This window comes from Sceloporus occidentalis, unplaced genomic scaffold (genome assembly GCF_023333645.1).
Source record: "Sceloporus occidentalis isolate IW3139 unplaced genomic scaffold, rSceOcc1.0.p SCAF_29, whole genome shotgun sequence".
Taxonomy (NCBI): Eukaryota; Metazoa; Chordata; class Lepidosauria; order Squamata; family Phrynosomatidae; genus Sceloporus; species Sceloporus occidentalis.
Genome location: NW_028317009.1, coordinates 69,659 through 81,996, shown reverse-complemented (window position 1 = coordinate 81,996; position 12,338 = coordinate 69,659). Strand labels below are relative to the sequence as shown.

The 12,338-nt window shown below is 41.6% G+C and overlaps 1 protein-coding gene across 1 annotated transcript in view; it reads right to left on the bottom strand.

Annotated features, from left to right (window-relative positions):
- Positions 1–12,338, bottom strand: part of LOC149299057 (breast cancer anti-estrogen resistance protein 1-like) — a 70,525-nt gene extending 58,187 nt beyond the window's left edge. The window contains exon 1 of the mRNA XM_089486565.1: positions 11,115–12,338. Coding sequence (XP_089342691.1) covers positions 11,115–12,338 — 1,224 coding nt within the window. The remainder of the gene's footprint in view (positions 1–11,114) is intronic.

Below are 12,338 nucleotides of genomic sequence, written 5' to 3'. Positions count from 1 at the left end.
AGTGGGGAAGGGGGTTACATAGTGAAAAGGGGGAACATAGTGAGAAGGGGCAGATAAGATGATGAGAGGGGGTAGTGTGAATGCGTATGAGAATGAATGAATAAATGTGTGGATGAATTGTGTGAATGCGTATGACAATTAATGAATTCATGTGTGGATGAATTGCTTGAATGATTTGTGAGACTGCATTAATGAATGTGTTAATGATTTGTGTGAATGATTAAATGCAAAGATGGTACATGAAGGGTGGGCTTTAACAATAAATAAATAAATAAATATGGGCTGCTCAGGCTTTAATGCCCGGGCCTATTTTTTGTCCCAGTCCGGGCCTGTATATATATATATATATATATATATATACACTGTATATATAATGGAGTCTTTAAAAGAGGGTGCAAGTAGTTAATGACCAATGACATGAAAGAGTTAAGCAATGTAAAGCGTTGCCTATGTTTGCTTTGGAGTGAGCCTGTCTACCGCACAAGATATAAAGGTCTCATTATCATAACACAAATGATTACTCGGAAATGTCAGCTATATATCGGCTAATAATCATTCAAGCTTAACTTCCCTGGAAGCAAAATGCTAATGCATTGCATACTGCCCCCCCCTCGGTATACCTCCCCACCAGTATAGCGAGTTGGCTTTACACAGTCCAGGGGAACTCCAGACCTATTTTGAGGGTCTCGTGTAATTAGTTAAAAGTGTTGGACAATTAGGTTTCACTAAATGCTAAAACATCTTTTCTGTAGGCAGCAGATTAGCGTCTTTAAGTTCAGGAGCATGCTATATTTTGGTATTCTTATTACCCTCGAAACCAAATTCCATAGATTACCCTCTTGGGTGATCTCTTGGGTGTTTGCTGGCCACAGGGGCGATCTCTGATCTTCCCAACTGGCCAATTTACACTACGGAGGCTGTGGCTGCATTGAAAGCGGCTGCGTACTTTTAAGACCACGGGGTGTGACTGCATAGCTCAGCATCCTTTAGTGAAGAAGACGGCTGGTTTATGCGTAGGGCAGTGCCAAAGCGACATACATTGCTGATTGTGGGTCTAAAACATACCTGCATTATATTCCCAAGATCTTATATGTTTCCAGATGCATACAAATTAAACTGCATGGCTTATTAAACTAGAAGTGGCCTATATGTGATGAAGACCAAGATACAAAGTATCAACTCTTTTGGGATCAGGACCCATAGGGCACTAGCCATATAAAAAAATGGATGTTATTTCACTAACTTTTTTTTTTTTGTTGTTTAAAGTTATCGGGTAAAAATTAAATGAATATGTATAGTAGTGGTTTATATTATGTGTAAGTACTAATTCTGAGCCTCCGAATTTGAATAACAAAATCTATTACCATCTGTTACTACTGAAGCCGGCATACAATACTTAATAATATATGTAAAATGCTTGAAACTAAAACACATACATTTGTCTCGTAGTTAATCGGAATTCTATATTGTGTTTAAAAACATCTGCAAAGAAGAGGCTCCTGTCCACTTAGTGGCCCTCAAGCCACAGGACATCACACAGAAGCCTATGAGCTATAGACGTACCACATTCAGATTATTGCACAGTGCGTCATTGTTTAGCATTCTGCAGAGCATTGCACTGCCGATAACTATATACCTTTTCGTTTAGCATATCACGTGCAGGGCATTGCAGTGTCTTTTAACGCCTCCGGTCCTGCAGCACATCGGTGCGTAATTATAGCCGCGCCGCTCTTCGTATTTTTTGTTAACGTCTAGGAAGCTTGATAGGAGAGGTCTGCTTCTTTTTCTCTTTGGCAGTAATGTAATTCAAACATTACTATTCCAGGATCAATTCAATAAATATAAGAAAAAAACGTTCTTTAAAATCCTGTTCCGCAGAGTTAATCGGATAACGGATATACTGAAAAGTGGGCAGAGGAAACCTCCATGCAGAGCTAGCCCAGTGAACATTAATAAAGATGTAAATAAAATATATTTCCAAAATCGATTTAATTATATCTGCTCCAGGAAAAATATACTCTGTTCCAGCAAGAATGAAATGGACATTAACGTCTGGCCGCAGTGATTACAAACCAATTATCTTTCTATCCGATTAAGTCCATGGCCTCTAAGCTGTCTTCTGCCACCCAAGTGATTCACCTCTCTTGTCTTCTTCATTCTCAGACAGCCGGCAGGTGATATTATTCCGATGTTTGACCATGAACAGGTCTTCACTAGTTCTTAACGGGCCCTTCTGCTGGTTTGTTAGCCTGATCGTGGCCAACAGAGATGGTTTTAACACAATGCCTACCACCTAGATGTTCTTCTCACCACCTCTGGTTAGGTTCTAACATACTTCCTTCCAATGCCTTCTTCTCAAAAACTTCTAAATTCACATTTTCTATTATACGGGAGCGTTCTATTGTGTCTCCTCGAAACGTCAATGGATGGTTACTCCATGAAACGCACCTAGACTTAGACTTTTTCAAACTTCAGTCCTTAGTTGTGAAGGCTTGTCTGGTTTTGGGAGTGAAGGTTGGGGTATTCTCTTTTTGTGTTGTAGGGTGTTTCCAGTAAGTGGAAAATAATGACCATGTGTTGTACGTAAAGACGGTAATATACTGTTTAGAATAAAACATTTCATTGGATATGTATCACGCATTATATTGGGTCTGTATGTTTGGAACATTGTACTGTATGAGATAGGGGAAGAACACAATTATATTCCCAACTTATTTATTGCTTTGGAATTTTTACCTGGCTTTATGACGTGTTTTGACTTGGAAGAAGATGAAAAGATATTTCAAAAAGGTAATTATATGTCATAAAAATTGTATGAAGCTTGGGTTATGCTACATAATGTTTGGAAGATTATAAATTAAATGCTATAAGGTCTATGAGATTTATTAGACAGCCATGCTGTAGAAAAGCCATTGAGGGGTTCATCAGTAAAACACCAATGGTGTAGGCTATACCATCTTACAAGGTGGCTATAAATACATTGTTCAGACAAACATCCATACACAAATGTATGATTTATTAGTGGTTACATAAATAAAATTATTATTATTATTAATATTACAAGCTTGTGGAAAGATCTGGGAAGGGTTCTGTAAATGTGCCAAGGGAAAGGCGGATTTGATTAACGAGATGAAACCTCTCAGCCGATGTGACATGTACAGGCCGTGACTGCCTAGTAATACCTGCCCAGTTCTACAATCCTATCATTACTCCGGAGTAATCAGATGTAGCATGTGTATTTTTTTTTTACATACACAATATATGCATTCACTGACATGGAACATCAGTGTTCTACATGTACTTTACCATCATATGTTTTCTTCTACCTTTCTACTCCGTGGCCTTCCAGCTGCTCTTGGCTTCTATCTCCTATCATTCCAAGGCATTGAGTGGATCCCTGAGAATGATGGGAGCAGACAGAAAGGAATGTTTTTTCTCCCTGTGATGATAATTCACAGAAACATAAGTAAAATAAGCAATTTCAATTGTTTAGTTGTGTCAAGTGGAAGAAGAATGGAACATCTCCTTAGATGACCATCGTTCTTGGTATTTACAATGTTGGGTTATTATAATTCTTCATAGACTCGAGGAACATCAGTGTACTCCCCCTCAAAAAAAAGCTCTGCTGCCGGGTGTAATAAGGCACTCTCACCTTCACTGGATGACTGTTTCATCCTTGTTGATCACCATGCAGGTTGAGTAGAAAAAAAAAGGCCGTAGCAGAAGCCCTCAGAAAGTTTTGTTCGCTTTCCTGTAGGTTTTTCTTAGGATGTCCGGCAGATCAACGATACTAGAAAGTAGGTAAAACCAATGAAACAGAATGAGCTTTTGTTTTAGCATTTAAATTCTATTTGACCTCCTAACTCTAACCTCGACTAGATATATGAAATCGTGGATGCGGGTTGGAGCCTTTGATTCCTTTTAAGTGCTTAAGGGATCTCCTGTACGTTACTCAGTATGTATTGTTTGTGTGAATACAAATCCCTTTGATTTACAATCTTTCTGAACAACTTGTTGCAGTAAAACATTGGAAATAAACTGGAAAACTCCGAGCTGTGGAAATAAAGCCATGTTATTTACAGCTAGAGATTGCGGGCTTAACTCTACAGCTCCCACAGGAGGTATCCAGCACTTTTATACATAAATCACTACTTTAAGAAAGTTTTTTCCAGCAACCTTGTGTCACCTAACATCTCGCCAACAACTTCGAGTTAATAAGAGGGTTTTAGGGGCCATACAGGGACAAAGACAAAACCACGTTCCTGGGAGATCGAAATGTCTGCGGAATTCTGTTTGACGGGCACAACAATCAGGGCAAGACATATTGCTTCGGAAAAGTGGTTTGAGGATTGGGCAGAATTAAACGAGAGGCGCTTTGGTGGACCCTAAACTGGTAATAAATCCAAAAAATAAATGTATACAATCCCCAATTAAGCAGATTTCAAATTAACCAGTCTTGTTTCCACTGTTGTGCTCGGACATGTGCTTGCTAGTGTTGCTGGTCCATACGCATATGAAAAGTGCATGTATGTGTGCGTGTACGTATATGTGCGTATAATATATACGTATGTTAATCAGTAAATATAAACCTCTTTTAGTGTGACATCTTTTCGTATTTAAAGGTAAATATGACCGGGTGACTGGAGCAGATGAAGAACTGCTTGTATTATATGCCATATTTCTCCCCGCAATGCATACAAGTCTTGATTTAGCATTGTAGGCAGGGAAGGGCTTAGTACATCAGTGACCTTTTGTGAAGTGCTGGATAATCCGCTCCGTGAGCGCAATAATGTGCGTCTAGGGAGAAATTATAGCATGAAGCATTATGTAGAGGGTATTATTAGTGCAAAGGAGAGGGATGGGTTTCACGCGCAATGAAAAGCATATTATTACTTTTGAGAATGTTCGCTCTCTTAAAGGAAATTATCCAGAAAAATAAGTTCGATATAATTGACATAGAGAAAAGCTGTTCTTATAGTGCAGGAGGGGTTCTTTATGACTTCCATAGATGACTTGTTTGATGTTTAAATTATAATTTAATGTATAAGCTTGCGAGGGTCTTCTTTATCTAATGTATCTGTTTGTTAATTCTAGTTTTGCGTACATTGTTGGTGCTGTATAAATAATACCATAATAATAATCATAATACAATGGGCTAGGCGTGTGGCAAGCACATGCGTCGATCAAAATCTATTTTGCCCTGTAGCTGAGGTTTTCAAGCCTTCGTTGTGTGATCTTTTACTGTTACTGGAGGGACATCTATCCTCACTGTTCCGTGAAGCAGCCATCAATTGGGGTGCTTTTGGCTTATTCACACGGAGGGGGTCAGACCCCTGCCCTCGGTATTCCCAGAGTCATCGCTGGAGCTGACTGGAGGAGAGCAGATCACGTGCAGGGAGATGTGCTCAGCCAAAAGCACGTCGTGCATGGAAAATAGCTGGGAAGGGGGCATGGGGCAAAAGCACATGGGAGGATTCCGTAGGATCCACCTATGCATTTTCAAGGGGGACATCGTAAGAAAACGTAAAGGTATTTCACAGGTGGTTGGAGTGTCTAAGACACGCTGGACCAAGACGGGAGGACCCTGCTCTTGTGAGTTTGCAACAGACTTAACAGTAGGGATAGTAAGACGTCATTTAACGCACAGGTTGTGCTTTAGTTAACGCTTCTGGATAGGATAGAGCGCCCCCATCAGGCAGCTGAATACCTCTGCACTACACGATGCTCTTCCAGGGGAAGTTCATTGTGGTTTTTGTCTCTGTTTTATAGGGTTCGGTGCTTTGGATGTTGTTCAGACCATCACTCCTCCTCTCATCAGCAGGTTGCTGGTGCTAAGTCTGCAATTAACACTGGAGCTTCAGTAGAAATAAATAGATTTGTTTGATCTTCCTGACCGCAGAGAAGAACAAAGACATTTATCAATGAAATAAATGAGTCAGTGAATTGCTGGCTTTATCTGTACCAGACAGCTTGTGTGTAGATCAAACAACACACTTGAATTGCTACTGATTATCCTTCCAAGCTAAGATGGCAAAATTCCTGTGGTTTACCCATTTTAGTTTTGCCTTTTTTTTTGTGTGTTCCAGAAATTCTCCTTTATTGTTCGCAGTTCTTCCTTTATTACTGTGGGTTTGTGTTTTAAACAAACGGGAGAGGTCCGCAGCCAGCAGATGGCAAATTTCTGTTTAGTGGCAATGCTGAAATATTAAGTCATCGGTTTTGAAGAAAAAGCTTATCATTCAAATGCTATTTTCTAGTATTCAAAGCCTGTAGTGTGCATCTTGTATATGATGTTTTCAATACCTCCCAGAGTTGCTGATATGCCAACCATGCTGCAGTAGTGGGGCTTCCGTTAGAGGGAATGGGGCTTTGGTTGCAAGCAGCAGAGGTCACTTTTTTATGCAAACTATATATATTATATATATAACATTTTCTAACCTCACGTCTATAGGAATGTGAGAATGGCCAGGCTGGCCATAGGGGACACTGGGTAAAATGCCCCATAGGCTACTGGGTGACATTGCACACCTGATCTGCCATGGGAGGCTGCATGTGGCCCCCGACTGGAAATATCCCGCCGCATGCAATGTGACCCTAATAAAAATGCCAGGGCCACCTCTTCATCACCAGTCCGACAGTTGATGTGAGCAGCGATGATATCTTCTTGGATTTCTTGGTGGTCCTCCCTGTAGAAATATATCCCTCCTCATTAATGCAGATAGATTCCAACGGAAGGAAGGAGAATCTCAGCTTTGCTTTTATTATTCACGTATACATTGATAAAATGCTCAATGGTTTTGACTCCAAAATGTTTTTTTTACCCATTTGTATATTTACATGTGCAACGGTTCTAAGAGAGTTTATAAACATGATTGCGTCCAGAACCGTTTTGTGTTTTGTAACCGGTGCGTTTTAGGAAATAACATTTATTAATTCCATTTAGATTGTTAGCAATCACCAACTAAAAATAAATAAATTCTGTAAAGGTAAATATTTTGTTTTATTTTGGCTTAAACTGTAGAAAGGAAACCAAATTGTATAATTTCCCTGATTTTGATTTATATGAAAACGCTAGGAACTCTGGCTGTTTGCAGTGGCTGCCCCTGCTTTATTTTTAATTTATCTTTAATATTGTAACAGTACAGCGGCCGGCCATCTTCCTGACATTCCAAGCCCTCTTAATCTTACAAAAAATTTGCAATCAGCCTAAACTGGCAGACTTTCAGAACCGTTACTATAGAAACCAAAGCCAGGATTTGACTAATTCTGTGTAATGAATATATGTCACCGGTGGCATTACAGAGCGCAGTGGCATGCCCGATAACTCTCTAGATTTCACCCGGTGCCTACTGGTGCTACCAGTCCGTGTGTCAGTGTGTTTTAAGTTTGGATAGGGGAGCGACATCTGGCTATGCCCCCCTCCTTGTACTGATCCCACCCTCTTAGCCCTTATTTGTTCTTTAGTGGGCTAGCTCCACCTTCCTAATGCCGACACACCCCTGGCTTCCTCCTATAAGGAGAGGAAGAGCCTTGGGGAGCCACCCTTGGAAGTTCCTCGGTATGCCAATGGAGCATACGGGGTCACAGACAAGTCTCGCAGCTCCCTGTAAAGAACTAAGATCAGGGATAATCTTCGGGTGCTTTACTGGACCCCCCCCCCCCTCATTAAAAGGCCTTGTATTTGCCAATTCTCTTCCTAAAAAGTTCCCTGTAGGTCCAACAAAGGTTGAGACCGCTTCTCAAACATTACATCTGGATTACTTTTATACATAACATTGTAACATAGTAACATAGTAACATAGTTCATAAGGTTGAAAAAAGACCAAAGTCCATCAAGTTCAACCTATATACATATTGTGTCCCTACTGTGTTGATCCAGAGGAAGGCAAAAAACCCTTATGAAGCAGATGCCAATTGCCCCATACCAGGGGGAAAATTCCTTCCCGACTCCAAATATGGCAATCAGAATAAATCCCTGGATCAACGTTCTGTCCCTATTAATCTAATATCCATAACTTGTAATATTATTGCTTTCAAGAAACACGTCCAGACTCCTTTTGAACTCTTTTATTGAGTTTACCATCACCACTTCCTCTGGCAGAGAGTTCCATAATCTCACCGCTCTTACTGTAAAGAACCCCCGTCTGTGCTGGTGTAGAAACCTTCTTTCCTCCAGCCGTAGAGGATGTCCCCTTGTTATAGATACAGTCCTGAGTATAAATAGGTCCTGGGAGTGATCTCTGTACTGCCCCCTTATATATTTATACATAGTTATTAAGTCCCCCCTAAGCCGTCTTTTTTCCAAACTAAATAACCCCAATTCTGATAATCTTTCTGGGTACTGTAGTCCTCCCATTCCCCTTATTACTCTGGTTGCACGTCTTTGAACCCTCTCCAGCTCCACTATATCTTTCTTGTACACTGGTGCCCAGTACTGTACACAGTATTCCATGTGTGGTCTGACTAGTGACTTGTACAGTGGTAGAATTATTTCCTTGTCGTGGGCATCTATGCCCCTTTTGATGCACCCCATGATTTTATTTGCCTTAGCAGCAGCTGCCTGACACTGGTCGCTACAGGTAAATTTACTGTTAACTAAAACTCCTAAGTCCTTTTCCATGTCAGTCGTCCCCAGTGTTTTCCCATTTAATACATATTCCCAGCCTGGATTTTTCTTCCCCATGTGCATAACCTTACATTTATCTGTGTTGAACCTCATCTGCCACATCCCAGCCCAAGCCTCCAACCTATGCAGATCCATTTGTAATCGTGCGCTGTCCTCTATTGTGTTAACCACGTTACAGAGCTTAGTATCGTCTGCAAAGATTGATACTTTACTATGCAATCCCTCTACAAGGTCATTAATAAATATATTAAAAAGAATAGGACCCAAAACTGACCCCTGTGGTACCCCACTAGCAACAGTCACCCACTCAGAGTATGTACCATTAATAACCACCCTCTGTTTCCTATCACTGAGCCAGTTACTTACCCACATACACACATTCTCCCCCAGCCCAAGCATTCTCATTTTATGTACCAGCCTTTTATGTGGCACCGTATCAAATGCTTTGGAAAAATCAAGATATACGACATCCAGCGATTCACCCCGATCCAGTCTTGAGCTCACCTCCTCATAAAAGCTGATGAGGTTAGTTTGACAGGACCGATCCCTTGTAAACCCATGCTGATATGGAGTCATACATTTATTTTCATTGAGATACTCCAAAATAGCATCTCTTAGGAAACCCTCAAACAGTTTACACACAACAGAAGTTAAACTAACAGGCCTATAATTCCCCGGGTCACTTTTTGTCCCCTTTTTGAATATTGGCACAACATTTGCTATGCGCCAGTCCTGGGGAACAGACCCTGTCACTATAGAGTCCTTGAATATTAGAAATAGGGGTCTGTCTATTACATTACTTAACTCCCTTAGAACGCGGGGGTGAATGCCATCTGGACCTGGTGATTTGTCTATTTTGATTTTTTTTAGGCGGCACTGCACTTCTTCCTGCGTTAGACAGGCGACATGTACTGTGGCATTTATCTCATCCTGCTGTATATTACCTGGCATTTCATTTTCCTCTGTGAATACAGCAGAGAAGAATATATTTAATAGATTAGCTTTTTCCTGATCCCCATCTATAACTTCTCCCTCATTACTTTTTAAGGGGCCAACGCTTTCATTTTTAACCTTTTTACTATTTATATAGTTAAAGAACATTTTGGGGTTTGTTTTACTCTCTTTGGCAATGAGTCTTTCTGTCTCCAATTTTGCTGCTTTTATCTGATTTTTACATATTTTATTTTTTTCCCGATAGCTTTTTAGTGCTTCCTCACTGCCTTAGTCTCTTGTCTCAGATGTTTGTAGTTAATTATCAGTGCTGCATGTCACGGTTCACAATGCAACTTGGTGAACAAGCTTAATCGTTTCTATTGCAACATAATTACTAATAATTTATGATGCCATTATTACAAAGTCAATAATTAGAGATGGTGTTGTACAAACATAGGTTAAGAGCACTAGACACACTGCAATCTATATCACCGTTTTTATAAATGAGGTCAAGCCTTTTTTTCTTTTTTTGAGACACTTCATACAATTTCATTCCTGAAATGCTTGTTTTCGTCATTTCAAATGCCTCGGTGGCCAAACTTGCAATGAAGGGCCTCTGGCAAAGTTTGGTTATTAACAATCTGGAGCCTTCGTTGAGGTTTACTGCATTCGGCAGCCAGTTCCAGCCGATCTGATGGCATGTCCCTCTCTCTTCTTTCTACTTAGAATGATAAACTAGTTGTCAGGCTCATTATATTGCAGCCCTTAACTGGATGTTGGAGTCCAGAGCGCAGGAGTGTAAGAACGCACTGATTTAAATAAACTTCACAAAGGACACAAGCAGAGTGTTTGGTTATAGGTTATACTACAAAAGTAAAGCAAGGCATCTCACCAGAAGCAGCAGAGTAGGAGGCATATCATGCATATGAGGGTAGAAAAGTCCAGGCAAGTACTCAAAAGGGTCTGGGACAGGTAGCAAGCAAAAAAGGGGAAATCCAGTAGGCAGTCCAGGTGAAAGCTGTAGGCAGGTAGGCAGGTAGGCAGGTAGGCAGGTAGGCAGGTAGGTAGGTAGGTAGGTAGGTAAATCCAACAGGCAGATCCAGCGTCTGGCATGAACTATGGCTCCAAAGAACTTAATGAACTCACAACTCTGTTACAGGGAGGCAGGGATATAAAGCCTGTTCATTAGGTCAGGTGTGAGTCGTCTAGGCTTCAGGTGAGGGAGGCAAGGTAATAGCAAAACCAAACAGCTGAACAGAAATACACAGCACATTAAATTATATACATAGCAAGATATGCATACATGGTGCAGGATGCCACAAAGAACAGGCAACAAGGCAAAGAACACAGGGGATGGAGTGAGGAGCTGAGATGTATAAGGGAAAGAGGGCAAAGGTACATAAAATACAGACAGAAATAAACAGGACAGCAAGCTGTGGAGAGGAGTTTAACTCCAGGCAGACCTCTTAAAGGGACGGCCACGCCTGGCAGTTTCCAAGGCTGGGGCTGAACCCTGACAGTACCCCCTCCTCAAAGACGCCCTCTGGGCGTATACAGAATAACCTGGTGTGATATAATCCTCCAAGTCAGATTCACTACCAGTTAGGGAGTCCCATTCATCGTAGGAATCCACTGCATCAGTCTCTGGCACAGCTGGAGGGTGCTCATCACCGTTAACAATAACCGCTATCCCCCCAGCAGTTCCCTCTTTTGCCTTGGGGAGGTCTACAGGTGTGGTATTCCTGGCACTCAGTGCCTTTTCAAATACCTCCAGATCGTGCTTGCGCACTATGGTGCCATTGGAGGCATAAGTACAGTCAGGTGGTAAGGCTTCATTAGCACAACAAGAAGTATTGCTGGTACTTGCCACAGTAGTTCCAGTGAGGGTAGTAGACACAGGCTTCTCAGATGGGAGCAAAGAAGTTGCCTCTAGGACATGATGTGAAGAGGCGGCAGGGTGGACAAACACAGTCCCAATATGTAGAGCTTGAGGCCGAGGTGGACGTGTAGGGCAGTATGTGATGAAGTGCCCCTTCTTACCACAATAAAAGCACAAGCCATTATTCCGTCTTCTAGCCTTTTCTTCAAGGGACAGTGTAGTTCGGAGTACCCCAATTTGCATGGGCTCCTCAATGTCCAAGGTAGGTGCATCAGTCATGCCAGGAGCATCAAGGCTATGGGTAGGTGTGCCTATAGGATCCTCTGGGATGATAGAAGTACTCCTAGGAACTTTTGTATACATAGACACCTCATACGGATCAATATAGCAGGGCAAACTTAGGTCACGCTTATGTCTTTTTGAGCTCTCATGATCAGCAACGTAGTCCTTGCGAAGGCCCTGTTTGCGGGAGCGAGTAGAAGGACAAGGAACAGAGGGATGGTGGGAACCTGCTAACAGAGAGTCCATAGCCTTCAAAAAGGAGTCCCAGGTGTCCAAAACAGGGCTTTTGGTGGTTAGCAGTTTGTGTGCCCAGGTTTTCAGTTGCCCTGACAACAGGGTGATAGCAGTACGCACTTTAACAAAATCTGTAGCATATGTGCGTGGTTTTAAGGAGAAGAGTAACTCGCAATCCATCTTAAAGGTGCTGTATTTAGAGCGAGTGCCAGAGAATTTCTCAGGTAGAGCAACATCAGGTTCAGGATATACAGGTTCCTGTGTATGGTGTACTGTCTCTTTAAATAAAGCAAAGTCCCGCTGCAATTCATGAAGAGATTGGGATAGCTGCGACACCTGCAGGGTAAGGGTACTGAGCGTCTTACTTAACTCTGCGGACTCCAT